Below are 23863 nucleotides of genomic sequence, written 5' to 3' on the forward strand. Positions count from 1 at the left end.
ATCCAAATTCAAGTGGGCAAGTCACTTTGGGCAAGATGGTTACTTAGGGATTGCCCGCACAGGAGGTTGGTACAGAGTAAACTAAGGTTTGAATGCACGGTATGTAAATCCATTCCAGACAAAGGTGATGTCAACAGCCCAGTTGTTCTCAGAGTAGTGGATGAGGATTGCCTGTGGCTTTTCTGGCTGTATGAGAGTGGAGGTCCCCAATAGCTGGGGAGCTGTCACAGCTGCTTCCTACCTCTGCCCATGGCCTGACACCTCGGCTTGAGCAGCGACTGTAGACGTTGCCTGTCGCCTCACCCCTTGCAGAAGTTACTGCCTCCGTAACAGGAACTGGAGAAGCAAACCTTCCTCTGCTCTTCAAGCCTTCCAGCCTTTCTTTGCTGGCATGATTACATGAAGTGACATGAAAGCTACACCAAATTTGGGATGAAAAAGCAGGACAAAAGTAGCCTGCACAGAACTCCCAGTGTAAGCCACCAGGCTGGGAACTGGCACAAATGAAGTGTGGATTCGGGTCCTGTTATTTAGGGGTCAGCCTATAAATCACAACCAACCACTCTCTATTCGCAAAAGTCACGGGTCTGCTTCTCCAGCATGGCAACACAAACAGTGATGAGCTTAGGGCAAGCAAAGAGAGGGGCAGTCCCGGGGGGTGCTCGCTGATGGGGATTTGTAGGTACAGCTTTGCTGAGCCCTTTTAAGGGAGAAAAAAAAAATAAAAGAAAGGAAGAAAAGACTAGAATAGGTCCCAGAAGGAGTGACAGAAAGGGAGCGGACCCCAGCCAGATGCACAGAAAGCTAAAGACTTCCCTGTCCCTGCACCCATCAGACATGACCTGGTGTGCTAATACTGAAAGAGCGTCAGAGGAAGTGGGATTTGGCACCATGTGCAAGCAGCAGGGAGCTGGATGCACTCGGTCCCTAGTACATGACCAAGGCCATGTGTGTTTGCAACACCACAGTGTCCCCAGGAACCTCTGGCCCTGGCTGTGTCAGCTCCGGTGTGCAGGTTGGGGCTTGGCCAGCACCGCCTGCCAACGCCAGAGAGAAAGGATGCGTGGAACTATCCTGTACTGCCCACCCAGGCAGCTCTCCATCCCCTGTTTCGGGAGCGAGGCCATCTCCGCTGTGGCAGTGGCCGCATATGGAGTTCTTCCCACTGAGTGGCTGCTGTGGGTTTCCCTGTGGCCTGGGTGAGGGGCAGCTTCTTTCTGGACAGAGCCACGATGATGCTGATGTAGCAGAACCACCTCGCTGCCACGTGGGAGGGCTGAATGCTGCAGCAGGAGGGCTTTCAGAGTGTAAGCTTGAGCCCAGGAAGTTTTGGGAGCCACCAGCGCTCCTAAATACTCTACCCCTTGGGCATGCTCCAGGTTTGGTGCGTGCCTCAGGAGGACCCCTGGCAGGATATGGCACTCAGCCCCAGGACATCCATCAACAAAAGTGGCATTCAGGCATGACTTATCCCACATGGTGAGAGTAAGTTTACATACAGTTTGCATAATACTTTGGGTGAGAAGTCTCAGAGGAGGTTATGGTGTCACTTGTCACCAACTAGCCTTGTGAAAACAAATTGAAATGTGTGAATCTACTGAAGAGGCTTGTTTAAATTTCTAAGAGAAGGGACTCAGCCTTCCTCTAGCCATTGGAAGCACAGCGGTATTCACCCGAGGCTCATCTCCCTGGAGAATATTGCACAATGTTTCTGCTGAGCTGTAGAAGGGGATTAAGATGACCGGAAAAGCAAGAGAGCGAGCAAGGAGGGTTAAAGGTGCTGGAGCAGTTTCATCTTGTTCATACTTCCTCCTTCCAGCAGCATCGCTGTGCATTGAAGCATTAAAGGTGAGACCTCTTTGCATCTTGCTGGGCCCTATAGCAAAAGGAGATATCCATCTGCCCCTACAGCTACGGGAGGGTTTCAGAGCAGGAGTACTGCAAAAAATTACGCTTATCTCACTGAAGAAGTCAGCTGACAGCAGACTTTTCTGTGTGCCAGAACAAAGTCCTTCCAATCATGATGGTACCTGTATGGGTAGCCTTTCCTCCCTTCCCCTAGTCTACGCCCTGTCGTGGTGGCTCTGCTCCCCAAATAACGTCTGGAGCTAGGTGCTTGAACAGCCCCTGTTAAGGAAGGGTGAGAGCCTGGCAACAAGACAGAAGCATCTCCTCCAAGGTATGAGACTACTTTGAAGTCAAGAGATCAGAGAATGATCTTGAGTGACTTTCTGGCACCTTCAAAGATCTGTCCCTCCCTAGCCTGCCAGTCACACAGATGGTGCAAAGAAGGGCAAGGACCAGAACTGAAGCCACTAGGGACTGATCCTCCATCCTCGTTGCTGGACCATATTTCTTCATCTCTGCTGAGTTTCTCATAATAGTTCACCAGCGTTATTGCTCCTAACTGCTGCCTGCAGTCCACTTGCTGATAACCGGCAAGTAGGTTACGTGCAGTTGCCCAGAGCAAGAACAATTAACTGAAGGAAGCAGGTGAAATTTAGATGCTTTTCTAGCTCCAAACAATGTATTGTCCAAACAGAACTACTACCTTTGTGACATTTTTTTGGCACGAAGAAAATTTAAACTACCATAATTTCAAGTTTCTAGGAGCTTTTTGTTTATAGGAAAAAAATAAGTGGTTAAGGTTTGAGGCCCACAGTATAAATAGGAACAGATCATATTTATGAGATTAGGATCTAATATTTTTAGGCAATATTTGTGAATTTGGTGACATTCATGATTTACTAGGACTGCAGTGCAGAAACACTAAATCTGCTCTGTGCTTTGGACAAATCACTTAATCATTCTGATTCATGGCATCAGCGCTAATGAGAAGAGTCTCTTACGCTAAACTTATCACACATGCAAACTTTGTTTTGCCAGTCAGGACTGCGCCAGGAAAGTGCAAATACCAAAAGACTATAGGCAATGGTAGCGGGTGTAGCAATAAGGATGATCTTGATAATTATGTACCTTCAAGAGCGAGGAGAAACTTGTTTTGACTTGCAAATAGAATAAACCTGTCATAGCTGTGATAGGAGTCACCCAGGCTGGCAAGAACTAGGTTTTTTTCAGGTCTCTTTAATAAACTGGTACAGTGGGGGAGTGGTGGAAGAACCTGTGAGAAGGTCTGCTGAGAGCGCGCTCCCTTGGTCCTGCAAATCTTCAGATTTCCTGATCTGTTCTGCTTTCGACCATGTGTCATTCTAGGCCCAAGCAACACTTCCCTGTCTAGCAGTCTGCTACATTCACAGGGGCCTCACAAAGTCAGACCAAAGATTTTGCAAATACAAAACCTAAGCATAGCTCTAAATATTTGTCGGATTGGGGCCTTACTTTACAATCTTAATGCTGCTTATAACTCAGGGTCAACCCCAAGAGCAACGCTTGACATTGCATGTTGGAAACAGGGTGTTGATTCAGCCCAAGAAATTTTATGGAAGATTCCTTCCTTCCAGGTTTCTCTAAAAACAGCACAGATGCCTGTGGCTGTGATGATGGCCGTTTCCTCTATTAAACTACATTATTCTAGTGTTCTCTGACTCACATAACTGTCTTTTCCAAATGGTTAAATGCAATCATAAAGAAAGAGAGGATGTTTCCCTATTTATTTAACCACGAATCCGAAGTACATCCACAGAACTGAACGTCCCAGAGAAACCCTGTAGGAAGATGTTCTCTCACCGCGCTGCCAATGACAGTGAAAGAGTGGAAACAGAGAAGACGTCTAGTTCAAATTCACTTCTACAGATATGAAAAATTTGGAATAATATTAGACCTTCCTTTTCAAACTCAAGGATAAAGTAGGCAACAGCTATGCTACCCCTGAATTATTCTCCGTGTCTATTTAGGCAAGAAAAAGTTCATCTTTAGGACCTTTATAACAGTGCATTTGTACAATGAAGAGCAAATCCAAGGAGCATCTGTCATCTCAGAGCAGGGTCTGAAGATGGTGCCATTTTAATTACATCAGCTCCAAGGAACAGGTTAGGTTAAGGAAAAAAAGGAGCCCAGGAAGCTGGAGTGGGCAGTTAATAGCAGGTATCAGGAAAATATTAGATTTTGGTTTATGTCAGTCACCAGACTAATATCTGGAGGATATAAAATGCCATGGAGAAAAAAGTTGGGAAACGCTGTAAACACTGAACTGAGTAGTGGTGCACTTGGTTCTGATGCTGACACTACATCTCTGAATGGAGACAGATAGAACGTGCCTGTGTTTAAAGCCACTTTTCCAACTTAGGAAAATATTACGATGGCATAATGTTATTCCCATACCAAGTAGCGAGTCCAGCACATTTCTCTGAGCAGGAACTGTTTAACTTTAGCCGCTGCCCCACACCTGAAGGGTTTGTTTCAGAATGTTCTTCCTCAGCCCTGTCCTCGTCTCATTTCTTAACATGTGGGTTACACAATCATTCAGCTGCAAACCAGTTTTGTTTTCGTTTTAGCTTGCACAACCTTCCTGTTCTCTTTAAACAAGTACAAGGTAGTGTGGGGGGGTTCTTTTCCAACTTTCATTGAAATACTCATAATAAGATGGAAAATTCCAGGGAGCAGTTACAAAACCAAGAAGGCTAGATTATCGTACATCAAAGGGAAGCAGCATTTGCTAACAACATCTTCATTTTACGTGTGTGTGATTCACAAACGGCTTTATGAAAATGGAAAAGTGATTGAGGAATCACTCAGGTCCTGACAAAAAATAAACTAATAGTAACAACCTAATTTCCATGAAAATGGGCTGGTCTCCAAAGCATCTGCCAAGACCAGACAAGGACAACATGGTGCTTGCAGCTTTCCTTTGCTCTTCAAAGCAGGTAGAGCCAGGAATGTTCCCGTGCCTCATGGCAAGCTCTAAGATGTGGTACGTGACTTTCAGATGAGGGAATTTCACATTTCTCCCTGAATATTTCACACTACAACAGCAAGGAGAACAGCGCAGACGCAGCTGAAATGAGGAGACGATGAATTGAAAGGCCGAAAATGGATTCTTCAGCATTACTCTGTAGTATGGGGAACTGAGAGGGCAATTAAAACCAACTTGAAAGAAGATTTAATTGCAAATCAGCGAAACTTGCTGAAGCACAGATAGCAAGAAGCAAAGAATCACCTCACCTGATGTCCAAGCCCTTCACAGAGGACAGCATTGCCCTCGGCTCCCCGGGCAGCTGATGGGAACAGATAGGCCCTTCCCAAGGAGGCATTCGGATCTCAGACCGAGCAGTCCCCAGCGGGGAGCGTCTCCCTCTCCCCAGCACCCGGGGTGACTCGCCCTCGGACACAAGCATGTCAAGGAGAAGAAATCTAGGACAAACCCACTCAGCCACTCTGTCAGGAGGAGCAGCACAGCCCAGCCCTCCCCATCCCTGCGAGGTCACCGCATCCAGCGATGAAAGAAAACCCAAGGTGAACTGTAAGTGGGCATTGATGGCAGGCCACGGGGTCACACCTAACCCGCTGCCCGGCCGTCTCATCGTGCCGAGACTGCAGCCAGTGCTACAGCACTGTGCAATTATTTCAGTGTATGGGCTACAGCTTTTAAATCTGAGACTGCAAAAAAGAATGTGTGCAGGAGCATTAAGGACTCAACCATCCTTAGAGAAGGGGGCACTGGGGAAGAGCAGGAGGGAGCCTGGAGAGGTGGGGAAGAGGGAGGTCTTGCAGCTGATGAGGATGCCCGCGGGAGGACAGGGAAACTGGTTTTGAGGAGGTGGGCAGCAGCGCTGCTTGCACGTGGGAATGGTACGAGGCACCGTGGTAACACCCTCAGCCTGTCTCTTTGGTCAGGCAGCTTTTAGCATTTCAAAGCGCTTCTTTTCTTTGTGACTCCTACCACTGACTAAAACAGGCAAGCGGGTACTTACAGGGATCAGCAAAACCCCTCCTGCCTAGGTGCCCTGAAAGGCATCATTATCTTCTGTCCTGCAAGCAAATTGCAATGTGTCTCATTTAAAGGCTTTTCTAGTCCCGGGGCAGGATTAAGGAACGGGAGAGCAGAGCAGGCTATGGAAAATGTCAGGGCCCCGCTGCCGGTAAGGTGAACCCTGCGCTCCTGTCCCAAGCCGAGGGCGGGCGTCCCTGGGTGCAGGGAGGGAGGGAGCCGAGAAGAGCCGCCTGCACCCAGCGGCCGCTCTCCCGGGGTGGCGGAGTTCAAACAGGCACCGCAGCAAGCGAGGGGACGTATCCAGCCCCTTTCTGAGCAAAGCACCCAAGCCAAAAAGCAGCCCACGATCGCAGGCACCTGATGCGCTGCTTGTTCCAGAGGCAGCAGGGTGGGGTAGAAGACTGCAAGGGGAATCTGCTTTCCTCTTCAAGACAGAAAACATCAAAGTTGCCCTGAAAAATTAAAAGCTTCTGGACAGGCTCTTAGTATATTTAAAAAAGCAAATCAGACTCGTTTCAAAGCACTCTTTCCAAAGGTCTTTCCTGAACGTACATCACATGCAATGGAAAAACACTGCATGCCTGGCATTTAATATTTTTCACCTGTGACCCAGGATTGATGTCTATTTAACTCCCTGATTTAATCCGACGACATGTCTCGGCAAGAAAAAAAACCTTTCAGAGTTTGGAAAGGAGTTGGACAAAACTAAAGTCACGCTCAACACTTCCCCTTCCCTGGAGAGATAGGAGTGCTGCTTGCCCTTTCCTGACGATAAGCATATCCTGGTGGTTAAAAATACATTTTGCTCTTACCGTAAATTCTCCATTAGCCAACTCCTTCAGCCCAGCCCACGGTGTTGGGGTTCACGATTCCTTAGAGGCCACACGTGACAGAGCTTGGCCTGTGCGCATCCAAATACACTGGAGAAAAAGCAAAAACAACAGGTCTGATCCTGCTGCCGTTGGCTTCACCTGGAGCAGCAGTCAAAATCTGTTGAGTGGCAACAACATTCATCTCAAACGGCGTGCACCTTTCCCAGGACCCTGGGGACTCTGCATTAATTTTTGACCCTGACTTTACAGCAACTTCCAGACAAAAAGTAAAGGGTTGTATTGAATTCTGAAGAGCAATTAATTCTTCAGTTAATTTTACTGTTTCCAGTGATCATTGTGCCAAAGGGCTGACTTAGCAACACAGAACTTAGCGAAAAGCGGGGCTCGCTGCTTGATTTGAGATTCTGGAGGCCAGGAGCCAGTTACCTGCTCTGCAAAGCTTCTCGTCCTTTCCACATCACCTCCTTTCTCTTCTTCACCTGGAAAACTCAGCCTGGTGAAAGCCTGCTCCGAGTCCCAGGCTCTGCAAAGGACACAGATGCCACCTCTTACCAAGGAGGCACCGGCCCTGGAAAGAGCCTGGCTCAGCAAAGCCACGGCTGCTCATACACCCAGACACCTCCACAGCAGCTCTGACCTGCAGGGAGCCTTTGCCAACTGCATCGCCCCTCCTAGCACATTCCTGCCAGGAGAAAGCTGGTGGGACACTCTTCTTTCAGGTTGGGGTAGAAGCTCGCGGACAGCTGTGATTCCCTGTGGCACAGACTTCACGAGAGTCACAAGTCCTGTTGCGTAAACTCAGTACGTAGCCTTCTTGGCAAGTACCCTGCAATTAAGGAGGCAGAGGGAAGCCTTGCTCCCAGGCGTTGAGACCCTTGCCTGAAAATCCTGTCTAAGGAACCGTTTCTGGATTTCTTCTGTGGCATTTTAGAAAAAAATTGAGGGGGTAAAGAGAGGAAGAAATGGAAACTTCAAGTTATATCTCCTCTGTGCATAAAAGGTAAAGGAAACCAGGCAGCAGCCCTCTTCCCTTTCTGTTAGGATTCCAGGCTGTGGAATAAAGATAAATCCAAGTTCACCCTCCTGTCTTTGTTTCCAAGACTCAGTAAGACAGGGGAGATATGGCAGAGCCCATCTACACAGCCATAACCATGGGAACACCAGCAACAAGGGTAAATCAACACGAGATTCCCTATCATCAGCCCGTGTTTACACTGGAGGCCTCAGGCTCTCTGCACCAAACTGGCTGGCAGTTCAGGACCTGTGCTTCACTTGGTGTGGCTGTTGAACTAAGCAAGAAAAGGTTTTTATTGAGCAAATATCCACCTTTCTGTCCTAATACCCGCTGTCTCTTTCAGAATATGTGTTTACAGCACCCAGTTTTGCACTCTGAAGCTGTAGGCACTGCCTTCCCCCTTCACTCCCCTTGCCCAAGCTACCCCAAACCTCAGCTTTTCCTTGACTCCTACCTCACATTCAGCCTTGCCTCAATGTCCTTTTATTTAAGAAAAGGTATGACAGAGCTCTGGGTGAAATCATGTGTTTTCCTGAAGATCAAAAGGTATAGGACTACTGCAGCGGCTGAGTTTATTGCTGTCGTCGCACTCCCACCTACAGTCACAGACGATGGCATCCCTTCCATTAACAGTCAAAAGCCCTTGCTCTGGCTCTTCTGTCTCAGCGGAGGCAGCACTAGCAGAAGCAATGGCCAGTACATCAGTAAAGGGAGAAGTGCAGCACGAAGGAAGCATATTGCTTAATTTGAGTTGCAGCTGCTTGACATCTTAAAAAAGTCCAGATCTCTGAACTTGAAGAGGTTACGCATGCACGCCGTGGCGCAACTGAGGGTCGCCAAATATCTGGCAGCCCTGGAATGAGCTGTTTGTACCCGCCCTTGGGAGCAGTTATGCTTCACATATTTTTCTCCTCTGCTTTTAAAGGTCACATGAAAGCAGCAGTATTTGTGAAGAGGATGAGTGAAGGTGACTGCAGGGGAGAACGGAGACCTTCAAACAGCTGTGAGAGCTTTTACAGGTGAGCAGAAGCTCCTTCCCACTCCCATTTCTCCTGGAGCGGCCGTCACCAACACCCATGGCCCAGCGGCCGTAAGCATTTACTGCCCGGACGGAGCCGGAGAGGGACTGCTCCCGCCTCCCCTTATTTCCTTAGCCTTTCCTCCTCCATTTATTTCCGTTGGGCTTTCCCTTTTGATTAAACTTCTGGCATGTAGGAATGTTTAATAATTAAAACAGATAACTCATGGGAGATGATATTTATAAAATCTACTACTTTTTTTTTTTTCCATTTTTCATAAGACCTTGAGAGAAAATCTTGAACTACGTTCTTCTTTTCTTTTAAAGATAGAAAGAAAAAGCATAAGGAGCAGTTAACAAGTTTTCAAACCATCAATGTTTTATTTGGTTAGTTTATTAAACACCTTAAGACAATTAATTTTGGTCTGTACCCTTCTAGAAAATAATTCAAGTTCTGAACAAACCTCCAATACATAAAGCAAAGTTACTTTTACCATACGCAAATTTCAGATCAAAATACAACACTCTGTTTTCTTACATTTATAAAACCCGGTCAAATACAAACAACATTAAAAAAGATAAAACACTTTCACTGATCCTTGGTACAATATTACAGCACAATTTGCACAGTGGCAACTAAGTCCCCAAAGCACAAGTCAAATACTTTAAAAAGGGAACCTCCCTTTAGTCACCCAACATTATACTGAACACGTAAACGAAGCGAGTGCTACTTAATCCAGGAAAATTCTCGTGTCCCTTTTCATACCGTGTGTGAGCCACAAAGCAATTCCGCAAGGGAGGTTACTGGTAAGTAACCAAACGGCCTTCCTGCTCTGCTGTTACGATTTTATGTGCAACTACTCCGTGAAAATAAACAGATGGAGGTGGATCAGACTCTGCACTGGGCAATTTATGGCAACTAAAGTAAACTAAGAAACGTGTATTTTTCTAATAACGGATCACAAAACTCTTTTTAAAAATCAACACCAAATTATCTGTGGGTACAATTGGAGTAACTGCCTTTTTCTTCACTTTCAAGACCTCTAATATAGACACAGAGCGTTTTCAATTGTTGAGTTTGTTCCATTGCAAAACCCAGTGTTTCAGCAATAGGTCAAAGTGCCATTAAAATTGCACATTTTTCTTCAATTATGAGAATACATGGTAGCATGCAATGTTCGTTTGTCACTACGCCTAAAAGCTTGCACTTACGCTAACCTATGAACCATGTGGGATCTCTTACGGAACAGAAACAAGAACAAAAATTAAAATACAAACAAAATGATAAGACTGAAGTATCAGTTGACAAACATTCCCGGGAAGGTTCTACTTAGCAAGCCTTACAATAACACCTCGAGAAGAGAAAGTAAAATCAGAGCAGTAACAGCAGGGTCTGATGTATCACGCTCGGGTTATACTTTGCATAGGCAGTCACGGCAATTGCACTGCAGTGCAACTGAAGGGTATTTTTGCTGCAGTTCTGCAAACCCCTTCTTTGTTTCCCCCCGCCCCCAAACCACTAATTTTACTTACGATTCAATTGTAAGTTCAGTTACTTTAGTCTCAGCTAATGTGAAAATGTGTACATAATTAAATGGAAAAATACACTAATGGATCTAACTTTCCTCTCCTCCCCCCCCCAACCTCACGTCATATCCATTAGGATACCACACACTTTCCAAAACTTTTCATATCTGTTAGCATCAGTATTATCCCCACAGAATGAAGGAGAACTGCATACTGCACAAATAGTACAAATTTAAGTAATGCTCGCGTGTAAACACTATAGGATGGAAACAGTTTAAAAAAAAAAATCCCAGTGAGTTACAGCAAAAAACTTAATTTGCTAATTTAGTCTTTTAAGTGCAATTGAAACACTGCGTACTGCCCTTCTCCAAGAAGATCTCTCCATACTCATGCTACACTACTAGGCTTATTCCCTTAAAGCTACATACCCATGCTATAACTCATTATATTGACTTAATGCAAATATTTGTGGGGGAAAATTAATTTACAGGGTTAATTAAAGTCTTTGTAGTATTCAAAAGGAATGATAGTAAAGGGATCAACCATGGAAAATGTGGTAATACACGTTTTTAAAAATATTTCCAATAATTCTAACACAAAACAGCAAGTATATTTTGAAAAATGCATAGAAACCCTGTCAATACAAAAATCCCCACTAAAATTACACAACTAAGCAATTTTAATCTAAATATTTTATGTGCTTTTCCTATAAAGGCCACTTTGACATACAAATACAAAAAAATTTACATTTTTCCCCAAAATAAATTATTTGCTCCTCAATTAAAAATACTGAATATGGAAGCATAACAGCCCTCTCGCATGCCAGCTGCTCATCTGCAGTGGCTACTTCCGAAGAAGAAAATCTCCAAATATTTTCAATTACCAAAAGAAATAAGAAACGCCTTCAGACTTTGTTCTGCCTAGCACTAGGAAAAACCTGGGGTTAGGAACGGAATAGGCTGAACCCCTCACACTGTGCCTGTGTATTCATTCCCTCCCCAGCACACAGACGTCTGCAGAGAGATTTTCTGTTTGTCTCCTATGTTATGCACTGAAATCCCTTTTTGAAATCAGAGAAATAAATTGAGGTTAACCTGAATTAAAGAAAGACAAAATAGTAAACGGAGTTAGGAGGGAGAAGCAGAATGAGGTACAAGGTGGGTTAAGTAAGCGACAAATACAGGCAAACTACTCGGAAGAATGCATGTAAAGGTGAGAAGACATGATCAACTGGTAGAGAAGAGCTACTCGCGGGATGTAGAACCAGGGGAAACCAGTGTACCGGTTTTATTAGTATTTAACAGGGGGAAGAAGAACACAAGGAACAAACTTCACTGGAAAAACGAAGCAACAGGAGAACAAAGAGCCTTCACCAGCAGTCCTGACCACGTGGGCATTTATCCCTGAATTGCCACGGAAGCAGCAAAATCAAACTCACATGCACACGCACAAGCGATGGAAATGAAAACTTATTTGGACTGGATTTGAGACGTCACAGGTATTCTTCACTGTAGGCACCAGACCCACAACTGAACACCACAGGAACATAAAAGCACATCTACCTGGAGGGGCACGGCAAACCCAAAATGCCTGACATGCTCTAGAGCAGAGAGATGCAAACGTCGTGAAGTGGCCCCTAACTTACTCCAGCAGGTAAGCCACACTGGCGGGTTTACAAGACAAGCTCCAACTGACGACAATACGAGACTGACAGGAGGGATACACTTTGACAGCACGTCATTCCGAGTTAAAACACCTAATAAACTGTCAGGCGAGGCGGGGGGCAAGGAGGAAAATCAGTGAACAAGAGTTGATTTGGATGCAAGATTCTTGGGCAGCCATTGAGTACAAGTTCTCCTAACCTTGGACCAAGGACTGGATTTGGAAGGACACAAGAGCCGTGCGCCTTCTGTATCACAAGGAATTCAGCTCTCTGGTGCGCTGTATTGCATAGTTTGATTGAGGCCAAAGAGCATTTATGCCTTATTTTTCCCTGTTTTTAACAGAAGTAACTCAACATACTCAGGTCAGAGCATTCCAAAGCCTGTCCCCAAGCGATTCATGGATTCATTTCTAAAGCAACGCAGGAAGATTTTGGGGTGGGCACATAAACAAATAAAAGCAAAAACTCCATTCCCATACAAAGCACAAAAAGACCCACAGAAAACGAACGCACATAAAAAGCTTGTAACGGTAAACACATCTGAATACAGAAGTCAAAGCATGACAGCTGGGTGATGGGAATAAACCTTGCTGTCAAGCTGCACGCCAGCGATGGTAAACAAGACCAGGTGAGTGTTTCTACCACACCACACTGACATATTTTTTGTAGAAAAAGTGGCAATATATTCCTACAATATCCTGGTAATTATCAAGATCTGAGATTTGACAGAACACTGAACCTTTACGAGAGCAGCAGCAATGTGGCGTTACGTTCCAACACCCTCCTATTACTCGGCTCATGGAACACAGATACCATAATTGGATTAATCAAGGTAGTTGTTATTTCATTCTCTTACGCTAAAATAGAATACTTGTACAGTACAAAGTCAGACTAAGTATATTAGTCATCATTCAAATAATACGTATTTCAATTCTTTAGCCCCCTCCTACAAGATTCATGGTACTCAATAAACATGGTTTACAGAGGGAAACCTCTGAAGGTAGAGCATCTAATGTGAAGAAATTTTGCTTTTTCCTTTTGAAGGCAAAATGAAAACAATCTCAGCTTGTCAGGCTCCCACTTCAGATTATTAAACAATAAGCATACAAACTGGGAAGCGGTTATACACTTCTGTTTTCTCAAAAAAAAAAAAAATCGTGGGGAAAACCAGGTGGCCAGGAGCTTCCCAGTTATTTAGGCTAATACTTGCTGTTCCACCCTGCTGAAATAGTTCCAGAGCCTCCAATATTTTCAAGATTTAAATACAACAAATGCAAAATATTAGATCTCCTATAACATTCAGCCCATAAACCTTTATATCTTACCCTTATGTAAGGGGCAGGGTGGACTCATCCTTACCCAAGCTGCCAGGGCACAGCTGCAAGGCTCAGACTCCAGCACCATTCATTGCCAGGCCTGTGCCTGCTCTTCAGCCTTCCCTAAAATAAGAGGATCAAAGATTTGCAAGCTCAGTAGGGTTCTCCGTCGTCCCTCATTTATTGGCTGTTTTTCAGACAGTGCTGCAGGTAACGCAGATACACCTCATGAAGGCCACCAGCCCGTGGTTCCTGAACGACAGTCCGGATGAGTTAGGATGGTCCGGAGGGCAGCACCCAACACGTGCAGTAGGAGAACAACAAGGCAGTCTCTAGACTCTTTTCAAAAGCCTAAAGGGCTCTTAGATTAACGAGACTGAGAAATGCTACACCACTGGGACTGTGAGGCCTACCAAAAGGCAGTAACCTGATGTCTGGAGATGGGACAAGTTCAAACATCAACCCCCTGATCCTTCCTGCTGCTTCAGACAGGGCAGGAGTACGATTTTTTAGGCCCTCCACAGAATGAAAAACTTTTAGGGATTTGGTAATTTAACATTGCTAAACTGAACTGATGATACAGATTAAACAAAAACAAAAAGACAGCACAATAAGGATGACAAAGTTCCTACACAGGACTCAAATTCAGCTCTCTACTCCACGGCTTGCATCTACAGGAGCCTTCTCCTCAGATCTACCAAGCTGACGTCACTCTAGCGATGGCAGCAGTCGGTAGCTTCCCTCCTTCTGCCTCCCGACCACCCGCGGTATGGGGTGGCTAAACCCTCCGTGAACAGACCTTGCCAGCGACGCGCGTGCCTCTGAAACAAGGGCTGAACAGATGAGGTCTGAGGCAAAACCCATACCTGGCCCAACATCCAGATGCTCTGACAGCCAGGTAGGTCAGCGCGTCCCAGACACGCAGGGAACAACACACAGCCAGGTCCTGGGACCGAGCCCAAGAAGATTAATATTTATGGAATGGCCACCATGATGCCAATAGAAGGCTCTGGAATTAGCAGCTAATTGGTACAGTCTGCAGAGACATGAATAGCTCCTTGTTTTACCCCTACTATTTGTGCATGGCCAGTAAAACGTTTGCTACATTTAATTCAAAGTTAATATGAGCTGCTACTTAAAATTTTAGAGGAAAATGTTCCCTGTGAAGCATTTCTTGGTTTTGCCTTCACAAAGAAAGAAAAAAGGCAGCACTTTCCCATTACATTTTGTATTATTAAGGCCTTTGACAGTTCGGAAGCTGTCTTTATGAAAAGGGATGTTTTTTAAAAAAAAGGACTGAATACTCAAAAAAAAAAACCAACCCCACAAACCCACCCCAGAGAACAAACACGAGCTGATTATCAGCTTACATTGGTACTTCAAGAAGTCAAGCACAGTGTAAGGAATTCAAAAATATGTCAAAATAGCACCTTTAGAAGCAGAAGAAAACACACTTTTTTTTTTTTTTAATTCTTCAAGCTAAGCAAACCCCTGCGTACTTGAAGATCCCAAATAAATGGGCAAATACACAATCTCAGGTATGGAAGGTGGGTATTTATTTGAACAGTTTTTCCTCTGTAGGTGAGTAAATGGGGAACTCCATGGAAAAAAATCCGGATTGGACATTACAGAAAAATCAGTGAATCTCTCTATTGAGATAATGGATCAAGTTCACAGGCAAAACAGTGCAGAGTAGAGGCAGAGAGAAAACTATCTGATCTGTCCTTAAAAGAGCAGAGACTTCTATTTTTTAAACAGATTTTTTTCCTATTTAAAAATTGTCAGGACAGTCTTTCAATTGCTTCTCTCATTTACAAGTATAATAGTTACTTTCAAGTAATATAAATTTTTATTTACTTTTTACAGCAGCTGCAGGTCAACCTTGGTCTTTTTGTACAGAAACATGCATTTAAAATGAAATTAAAGTAAACTGTCCTTGGACAATGGCATCATTCTGCCCTGCTTCTTGTCTGCTTTTAGTTTTTTATTGAAGGACAAAATGCAATTTAAAACAAAACAAAAAGATTTGACAAAGTGCAAAGAAAAAAAAAATGAGGTAGCTGGGAATAGGGGCTTTTCCCTACGGACAAGGCGGCAGACTTCCAACCACAAGTAACATGCATACACGGGAGTGGGCTACACGTGTTCTACCCCCAGGATTGCTAACAGATGTTCAGGTGATCTCTAACCTGCTGACATTAGTTTTACAAGCTTAATGAAAAGTCATTTCATCATGTATTAAGCACTCTCCCCACATACACCGGGTGGAGTTAAAGGATGCAGAGATGTGCAAAAAGCCAGTGCACAGAGAGACCAAGTTGTGTGGACGTCCTCCAACCCACAGGAGCTCTTCCTAGTGACCATCGGCAAAAGCAACGCATTCAGATGTAAATTTGGGGCAAGAGTGAAAGCAAAATCCTGTTAATAGGAGCAAAAGACAAAGCAACTGAGACCAGAAAGCAGCATTATGCATGGGGTATGCCCAGGAATCTGCATCTGTTGGTTTGACAGGGCTTTGGGGGTCAATTCTCAGCCAGCCACAGCCTCGAGTCCTCTCTGGCACTTGACACGTCTGCAGCTGGGCAACATCCCAGCCGCGTTCCCAAACGCCAAGGGCAGAAAGAGGTGGCAATTACACGAGCTCTGTGCCAAAAATGGCCTCTTGCCCCATCAGACACACACAGCAAGCCCATGTGCAGTATAAGGAGAATCTTGTTGTTTTACTGATACTTTTCCTACCCCCTCAACACTGTAACGCTACCTTCTAGGAGCCCACCAGAACACAGCTTGCTGTTTACATCAAACTAAGATACAATAGAATACTCACCATACATTGCGAAATAGTCTCAGACCCTTAAATACAAAAAAGTTTCAATTACAAGCAGCAAATCATTAGGTTTTGGAAGTCATGGAGAAAAAAAAAAAATGCTTAAAATTGACTTAGCAGCTGTTTCCCCAAGCAAACAAAAGCTAGAACAGATCCCGGTTTCTCTAAGCAATCCAGAAGAGTCTTTTGGACTAGTTTACGGCTAGTTCTGAAAGAGTTTGAAAGTATTTCTTAAGAGGGTACTCCTGGGCTTCCCTTCAGAAAGAAACTTTAACAAGAGCTTTAAAGAATGTCAGCTCTGTTCAACTTGACCACCTTGCCAGATACTCCAGTGTAGTTTTACTTATTCTAGTAATTAAGCAGACTTTGCTTTTTAAGACCTAAAAATAGCAAAACAAGCGACAAGGACGATAATGCTTTCCTGCTATCACGTGTAAACTAATAAAACAGATGCTGCCTAGCTGAAGCTTTAGCACACGAGATCATTAAGGTGAGGATCTCAAGAACAGCCAGGGATAAGGTTTTCGTAGCATGCTGCCTATCGCATACCGAAATTTAGACTTTGCAAAATGGCTCTTGCTTTCATCAGGTGCAATATTGTTCCACAGGTTTTTTTCTATTCTGAAATTAGTAGAGGTTGCAGCATGCTAACAGAATGCACAGAAATTACACTTGTAAAAGCAGCCCACTGTACAGCCTACTTAAATGGTATCTTTCAGGCTCTGACTGGGTTTAGAACTACAGATGAAAGAAACTTACCCTTGACAGAAACAGAGGATGTCTTAGCATTAACTGAAAAGAAAGGAAGGAGAAAAGGCAAAGAAAAACAAAAAAAATAAATCAAGGGCCTTAGGTGGTGATTCAAAAGCACCTAGTATTTAAAAAAAAAAATTGCATTTTCATGGTTTATCAGTAAAACGTTGTTACTTACACCAGGGATGCTTCTTTCTATCCTATTATTGTAATCAGATCCATCAGCTTTTACAAGGGCTCAGTATAGTCTCATCTCATTATGAAAATTCAAGGGCATAGGTAGGCAACGGCATTGAGCATGTTTACTGATGCGCTCTGGCAGGTGTTCATTATTCACATGAAACCCTGCAAAAATACTGGGCAACAAGATTTAGCCTTTTACAATGAAAAGTTCGAACCTTCCAGCTCGCTTTTCAAGATATTTCAATAGATTATTTCAAATAACCTTCAAATATTATTCTACACAAATCCTTTATGTTTTTTAATTATTTTTATAACTAATAAGCAGCTACCTAGAACAAGCCATTTTTTAAAATATCTTTAAGATTTTGTATCACCAACAAGTTTACCGCATAATCACCTGCTGGAGGCAGTTTATAGTTTAATTCTCCCATTACCCTTAATCCTTTTTAGCAGGTATTTATCTAGTCAGGCACTTCACATGGTTTCAGTCTATTCTTTTAGCTTACCTGACAATAAAAAATTTGAGCGAATTGATTACTGGAGTACAACAGCAGTTAGATTACAGAGTCACGCAGGGCATGGCTGATCAGAGATGTTACCTTACAGCCTGGCTGCAATCCTTCCTACAGTAAGGGATTTCCCAGGAAAAAAAAAACAAACCAAAAACCATAGGGATGCTGGAGAGCAGGTGCCCAACCTATCAATAAAACTTCAGAGCACACAGATGTGACCCCTATAGAAAATGAGCAATGCTTCACCCAAATCTTACTGGCTTTACAGCGATATCTCCAAGTCAGCTTTTACTGGCTCACCTTCCCAAACTTAAGCGATCAGACAGATCTCCCTACTTTTCTTTCACAAGTAGTGTGCCACGGAAACACAGACCCTACTGACGCAGCTCTCAACTCCAATAACAAACAACGAAGAGCAACAGCAAATGGCAAATGTCAAAAGGCTACAGCACTGACGACTGAAATGCAAGCCTGTACTCATTCCTTAACGGTAAAAGGAAATACTCCAAGTTAAGATGGAAATAGTAGCTTCTAACTGCAAAACAAACATATATATAATTAGCACCCCTCCCACCCAAGCTGTTTAAGTACTCCAAAGAGTTAAGAGAACACAACCCCCAAAACCTTGATGCTAACATTAGAGGCAGAAAGGATCCATACCCCAAATTAAATGTAACTCCTTGGAAAGCATCGCTGTGAGTGGCACCAAAACATAACTTAGCTACAATCTTCAGTATGCCTGTGTCTCTGGGTGTAGTCACACCTCCTGAGACACAGCTTTCCTTCTGCAGATAAGATTAATTCAAGCAAATTGCACTTTATTTAAATATTTATAACTTTAAATACTAAAACCTGTTGTCAGCTGCCATTTATTATATACTTGCATGGCACTACTGCTCTAATAAAGAGCAAAGTGTCCATATGCATCACATGGAGTGATGTCTCAAGGCAGCTGTGAAGAGTAACACAAACCTGCAGAACAGTTTAAAAAAAAAAGTAAAGATTTACAGTGTTTTAAATAGCATTCATTTAAAAAAAAAAAAAAAAAGAACCACTGCTCTTTTTTGGAACACAGTGAATTTTAAGCATCTCTGTATTTTAATAGAACAGTTGAATTATTGTTATATACAGAGGAAACCAAAAGTTTGGCACTTGTAACAACTTGCATTTGTTATTGCATCCTGCACTTTGCATGGCACATGCGCATTACCAAAACCCATGCAGGCTGTACGGCCACAGTATTTATGGAACCAACCAGAGAAACTGCAGTTAAAACAGGGAAAAATGCTCTGTAAACCCCTCACTTCTGTACTTGTGCATTTACCAAGCCATGCAGGCACAAGAAACATTGCAAAAAAGAAATTAAGCTGCCTGGTGTTTTCTGGAAGGGGAGTTTATAAAGCAAGCCAGGCACTTCAGTAGCTTTGATGAAAAAAATCCTATTTTCAGCAAGAACTCTGCTTCAGAAGGCAGGCTGTGTCACATGCAAGTTTTGTGCAGTCAAAAGCAAAAGGGATACAGCCTGCCCACAGTTATTAGTGACCTGATTTTGGAAATTTGCCTTTGTTTTCAGATTCACCGCTATCCTTTTATGTAATCTCATATTAATTTGCTTTCAATTTAAAGATGAGGTACCCTCAAAGCTACGGAGTCACTTGACCAGGAACAGCTGAGTTGATACAGCATTTTCACAATAACTAAAACTTAAGGAATAGCTGATAAAATACTTGAGGACAGGCAGACCTTGCTGTGGTGTAACAAAACAGAAGACTCTTCAGGATGCCTCTTTTTCAGGTTATAAAAACAGAAAGGATGAGAATTTGAAATCCAACACTGACTCTTTAGGAACACGAGCATCTCACAAGGCCAGGTAAGGAACGGAGACCAGGCCAGGTGTGTGCCTCCCTAAGAAACCCAAGAGATTTATTTTATGAGAGCAACAGCACTTTATACCTTTGCTTCTGTAATCACTCCTTCTGCTGTGCAGAGCAGCCACAAGACTACACGTGTAAAATAAGCGCAGAGGACACCGTTGTATACTTACGGTATTATCTCTTTTTTCCCCACTTGTACACTCAAAGTTTTGATTTTACCCTTAAATTAGCAATTCCAGAGTTTTTCCAAAAACAACCTATGGCATGGAAAAAGGAAGAGGAAACTTTGGGGCTGGGGGTGGTGGAATTGTGGTAAGAGGTGGAGTGAGGGGAGAAAAAAGCCACCGCTACTCTCATCTTCCACAACCCCTACCCCATACGTGGTGATTTTCTGATTACAATGGCCGGGGTTTGTCCAGTTCTACAGCAGGGGAAGGAAAGGATGCAGAGGCCCAAATCAAGTCACTCAAGCCTGCAACGCGACCCAGCCAGTCCTCGTTTGGGATTGTGCTGACCTTGACTCAAGATGCAGCCACCTGAGACCTGCACCCAAGGACCCAGCCCCAATCCAAGGCGTGGTGGGCACCAAGTCGGCAGCACCCTTCAGCGATACAGACGTTGGTCTCAAAACATCAGCATTTCAATGCTGTGATGAACTCACAACCCCAGTGAGGCACCCAGTTTGGTAAATCAGTAAGGAAGGTGCCTAAAAACCTGATGTTTGGAAGCCAGCAGACTGCACAGACAGCTGGCTGAGAAAATAATTCAGAACATCACCTGTGGGGGAACTGGCTGTATTTGAGTGCCAATTCACAAGGTGGAAGGAATTAAGGCTACTGTGCCAAGCAAAGACAACTTAAACAAGTTTCTAAACTGCCGAACCACCTAAAACCCCTAGACTGCAAACTGAGAAAATTCACAAATTGCTTCCCGTGTAGTTCAGCCATCATGTGCAGGGGTACACCGCCGCCAGGAAAGCAGGGACAGCTGGGGTGGTGGCATGTACCAGTGAACCCAGTTCAATCTATAGCTGTTCGCATGTTCAACATGCTCAGGAAACTGGTGACCTCCCTCCACTCAGCACCTCTGGTATCAAAGCCTCCCTCCTCTACTGAGGTCAACCACCTATTTCCCCAAGAAAAGTCAGAGGTCAGCTATCCCTCTCTCATACACCATCACCTGTACGATCAGGCTCTCCCTGGAGAAAGGAGAGCCTTGGCTTCAAAGCTTTCCTCCAAATCGGGAGGCAATCGAACCCGGTTATTGCACATCCCAAGAGATGCACTCATCACCGGGCTTGCAGATCAGAACTGGACAGACAGACACATACAAGTCAGACCCCGAAAGATGCATCCCTTCCCGCCTACGCACACACAGAGGCTAGAACATCTCCTGGATCAGCCCCACAGACAATGCAGATGGAAAATGGTCCCCATCCCCTTGAAGCAAGGCCAAGGAAGCCGGCTTTGAGATCTCAGGAGTGCTTAAATCTTCAGCTTGAGCATGCGCCCGAAACTCCAGGAGACAATGTCTCTAGAGACTTGGTCCCTGGCCGCCAACTGCACAGAAAGCAACAGGAGTACACACGTGCTAAGAAATTAAGTTAGTAACTGTTTCAGGTGAAGAGGCTTAAACTTCTTGGTCAAATCTCACCAAGTGCATTCGCAACACACCCCAATTACTAGCAGATTTGTTTATGTTTGGGGGGAAAAAAAAAGTAAGAATACCTACTGTTAATCCTACTTGAAGTGTAAACATTTGGTTCAATAACTTTAACTGCAGAACACTGCTAGAGTATATATGATTTGGATTTATTATGTGCATTTTTTACTTAGGTTTTCCGGATGCTGAATGCCCTCAAGTGTATTGGGAAGCTACAGGGACTCAAGAGATAGCAGCCTGCAATATTCTGAATAACATTTTTGAAAGTTTTCTAAGTGGCTTAGAAAACTGAACTCAAAAGTGAACTAGATACTTAGGAACATTCATCACTTTTGAATATGGGATCTTGGCACTTTGTCTAAGGAAAAAAAATTGAACAATGTAAGATTTTCAAAAAAGGGAAGTTTTACAGATAAACTAACAGCACTTGATTTATTTCACAAGACAGCCAAGGATGGAAATAGTGGTTCACATTTCTGTAGTAAAGCATTATATATAAATTTAAAATCTAAAGACATATATATATATACACACACCAAGTTTACTGCAATGCATAAATATATAAACTTTTTAATACACCAACTAATATAGGTCAGAAAATTGATGTATATAGTTCAAGTTTTGCAGCACTTCAGCATTGTAAAAAATAAAAAAAATAAATAACGGTCACTGGATTGGCTGTTGCCCTCTGGTTTTTTTTCCCCCCACCCCTTTGCTCAGAATCAGAGTAATTCCAACCACACATCAGTGCTATGGAAGGACTGAGCAGGAGTAAATTTCAGAATGTCTCTTCAAGGAATATTTAGTGAAATTTAACTATTTTGTACTAGTTTGGGATTGTATTTCAGCACATCTAAGATGATTCAATAACGATGACGAAGGTTTACACTAACACAACTGAGGGCAGAGATTGGCTTGTCTGAGGTCCACAAAGTTGCAGAGTGGAAAGTATTGTATGTAGTTATAATACTGGTTATACAAAGTCTCTTTTTCTGAAGGGCAGGAGGTCTTATTTCTATTTCCATCTCTCTCATTTTATTCCTTTTAAATAAATACAGGTTACGTCCCACCCATCACAACAATAATGAAATCAAAAATTGAGGTAAAAGTGTTCTACCAGCTGATCTTGACTACGAACAGAAGTCAATTAAATATCGCCACTGATGCGAACAAGACCTAGTAAGAAATAAAATGCAGGATACTAAATTCTTCAGTATAACCACACCATAAAACCCAGCTTTCAAAGTCAGACAGCAGTAACCAAGACTGTACCTTAGCACAGAAATCATTAGTAAACCAACTTTTGATCCCAATTTAAAGTTGCTGTACAAATTTTTCTTAACTCAGTCCAAAAATCATGTTTTCTGCAAAACAAATATTTCCTTGTCATATTTCACCTTTGTTCTAACAGAGATAAAATGCACCTTTCTATAATCCTCAGTCTTAAAAACCATTCTTAGCTTGCAAGCGATCTGAAGTAAAAAGGAATACAACCTATTTTCTTGAATTTGTCAAGTTTTGTTGTCTTTTACCAAAAGCAGCAATCATCATGAACCATTCCAAACACCACTTTCCTTTTTACTTCAAAGTAACAGCCACCAAAGAAACACACGCCACCCATCTGTACCCCCAGCTCATCAGGCTATTCGAATGACAGCATAGAAAAAACAGTTTACTTCTCTGCAGTATACTGTATCCATTTCAGATTAGTCCATTTTAAATATATTAAAAATATTTGTAGGAATGAAAACATTGCAAATGAATGAAAAACCGTATGTACACACCTCCACCATTTTTAGGCACAGACCTTAACTTTTGAGGAAGGACTAGAAATAAAAGGTGCAACAACCAACATCTCCTACGGCATTACGGTCAAACAACAGTCTTTGCAGTATACCAGGGAGGTTGGTTATCATATAGCTTCTGTGTATTATAGCTATCCAGTCCAAGATAGCACATTTATTCTTATCAGTTCCCCTCAGGGGAAACGCATCTTAAATCTTTTTTGCTTTTCAATAAACTTCACCAAAGGAATACCAATTCCCGCCAGTTTCAGACATTAAAAAACCTCCTTCAATAACACGTTTTAAACTCCAAATGGTTACAACTGAAGGTGTTTCCTTGATCCCCCCTTTTATTTTTCCCCCCTCTCTTCTTTGTAATGTATACTTAAGTTATTTGTTCCCGAAACAAGAACTTAGACTCAAGCTTTTTAAGCATTTAAAACAAAAACAGTTACCATACCAAAGCACAGCATACAGTGTAAGTTTCAGCTGTAATTTCTCAGCTTTTCCATTATATAGAGCTATATTACGGTGGACTGCGCAGAATTCTTCCAGTCTCCTCCACTGTCTGCATACGGATCACGGAGAAGGTACACGAATGCGGAATAATCCTTGTTGAAGCTGCAGTCGAAAGAGCTTGCAGTTTGCGATCCGCAAAGCTGCACAGCCAGTACGGCGAAGGTCCGATGGAAACAGTGGTTTAGTGCGGTGCCAGGTTCCCGTGCTTCTTTTAAATTCTCTAACATAGTCATAATTTGTACCTGTATTCACACATGCACAAAAAAAGACAAAAAGCTTAAAACATACCGTAGCTATCACCACATTTAACCTCTAGTAAGGCAAATAGGTGAACAAGAACACGCACAGAAACACAAATCAATTTCTGGATGTATGGTTGAAATTATTGTCAAAAGGAAACTACTATGACATTTCTTATCTACTTAAACCCACCACATTCAGAATTTTGCTCTTTCAGATTTTGTAGAAAGCCCTGTTACACAGTCAT

At 43.2% G+C, this 23863-nt stretch overlaps 1 protein-coding gene across 2 annotated transcripts in view; it reads right to left on the reverse strand.

Moving 5' to 3' along the window:
• Positions 1 to 9109: 9109 nt before the first annotated feature.
• GAN (gigaxonin) overlaps positions 9110 to 23863 on the reverse strand; it is a 42807-nt gene continuing 28053 nt past the window's right edge. For both annotated transcript variants that reach the window (XM_076349062.1, XM_076349063.1), the window contains exon 11: positions 9110 to 23618. In XM_076349062.1, the coding sequence (XP_076205177.1) occupies positions 23437 to 23618 (182 nt within the window). In that variant the 3' untranslated portion in view covers positions 9110 to 23436. The remainder of the gene's footprint in view (positions 23619 to 23863) is intronic.

Source organism: Aptenodytes patagonicus, chromosome 11 (assembly GCF_965638725.1).
Source record: "Aptenodytes patagonicus chromosome 11, bAptPat1.pri.cur, whole genome shotgun sequence".
Taxonomy (NCBI): domain Eukaryota; kingdom Metazoa; phylum Chordata; class Aves; order Sphenisciformes; family Spheniscidae; genus Aptenodytes; species Aptenodytes patagonicus.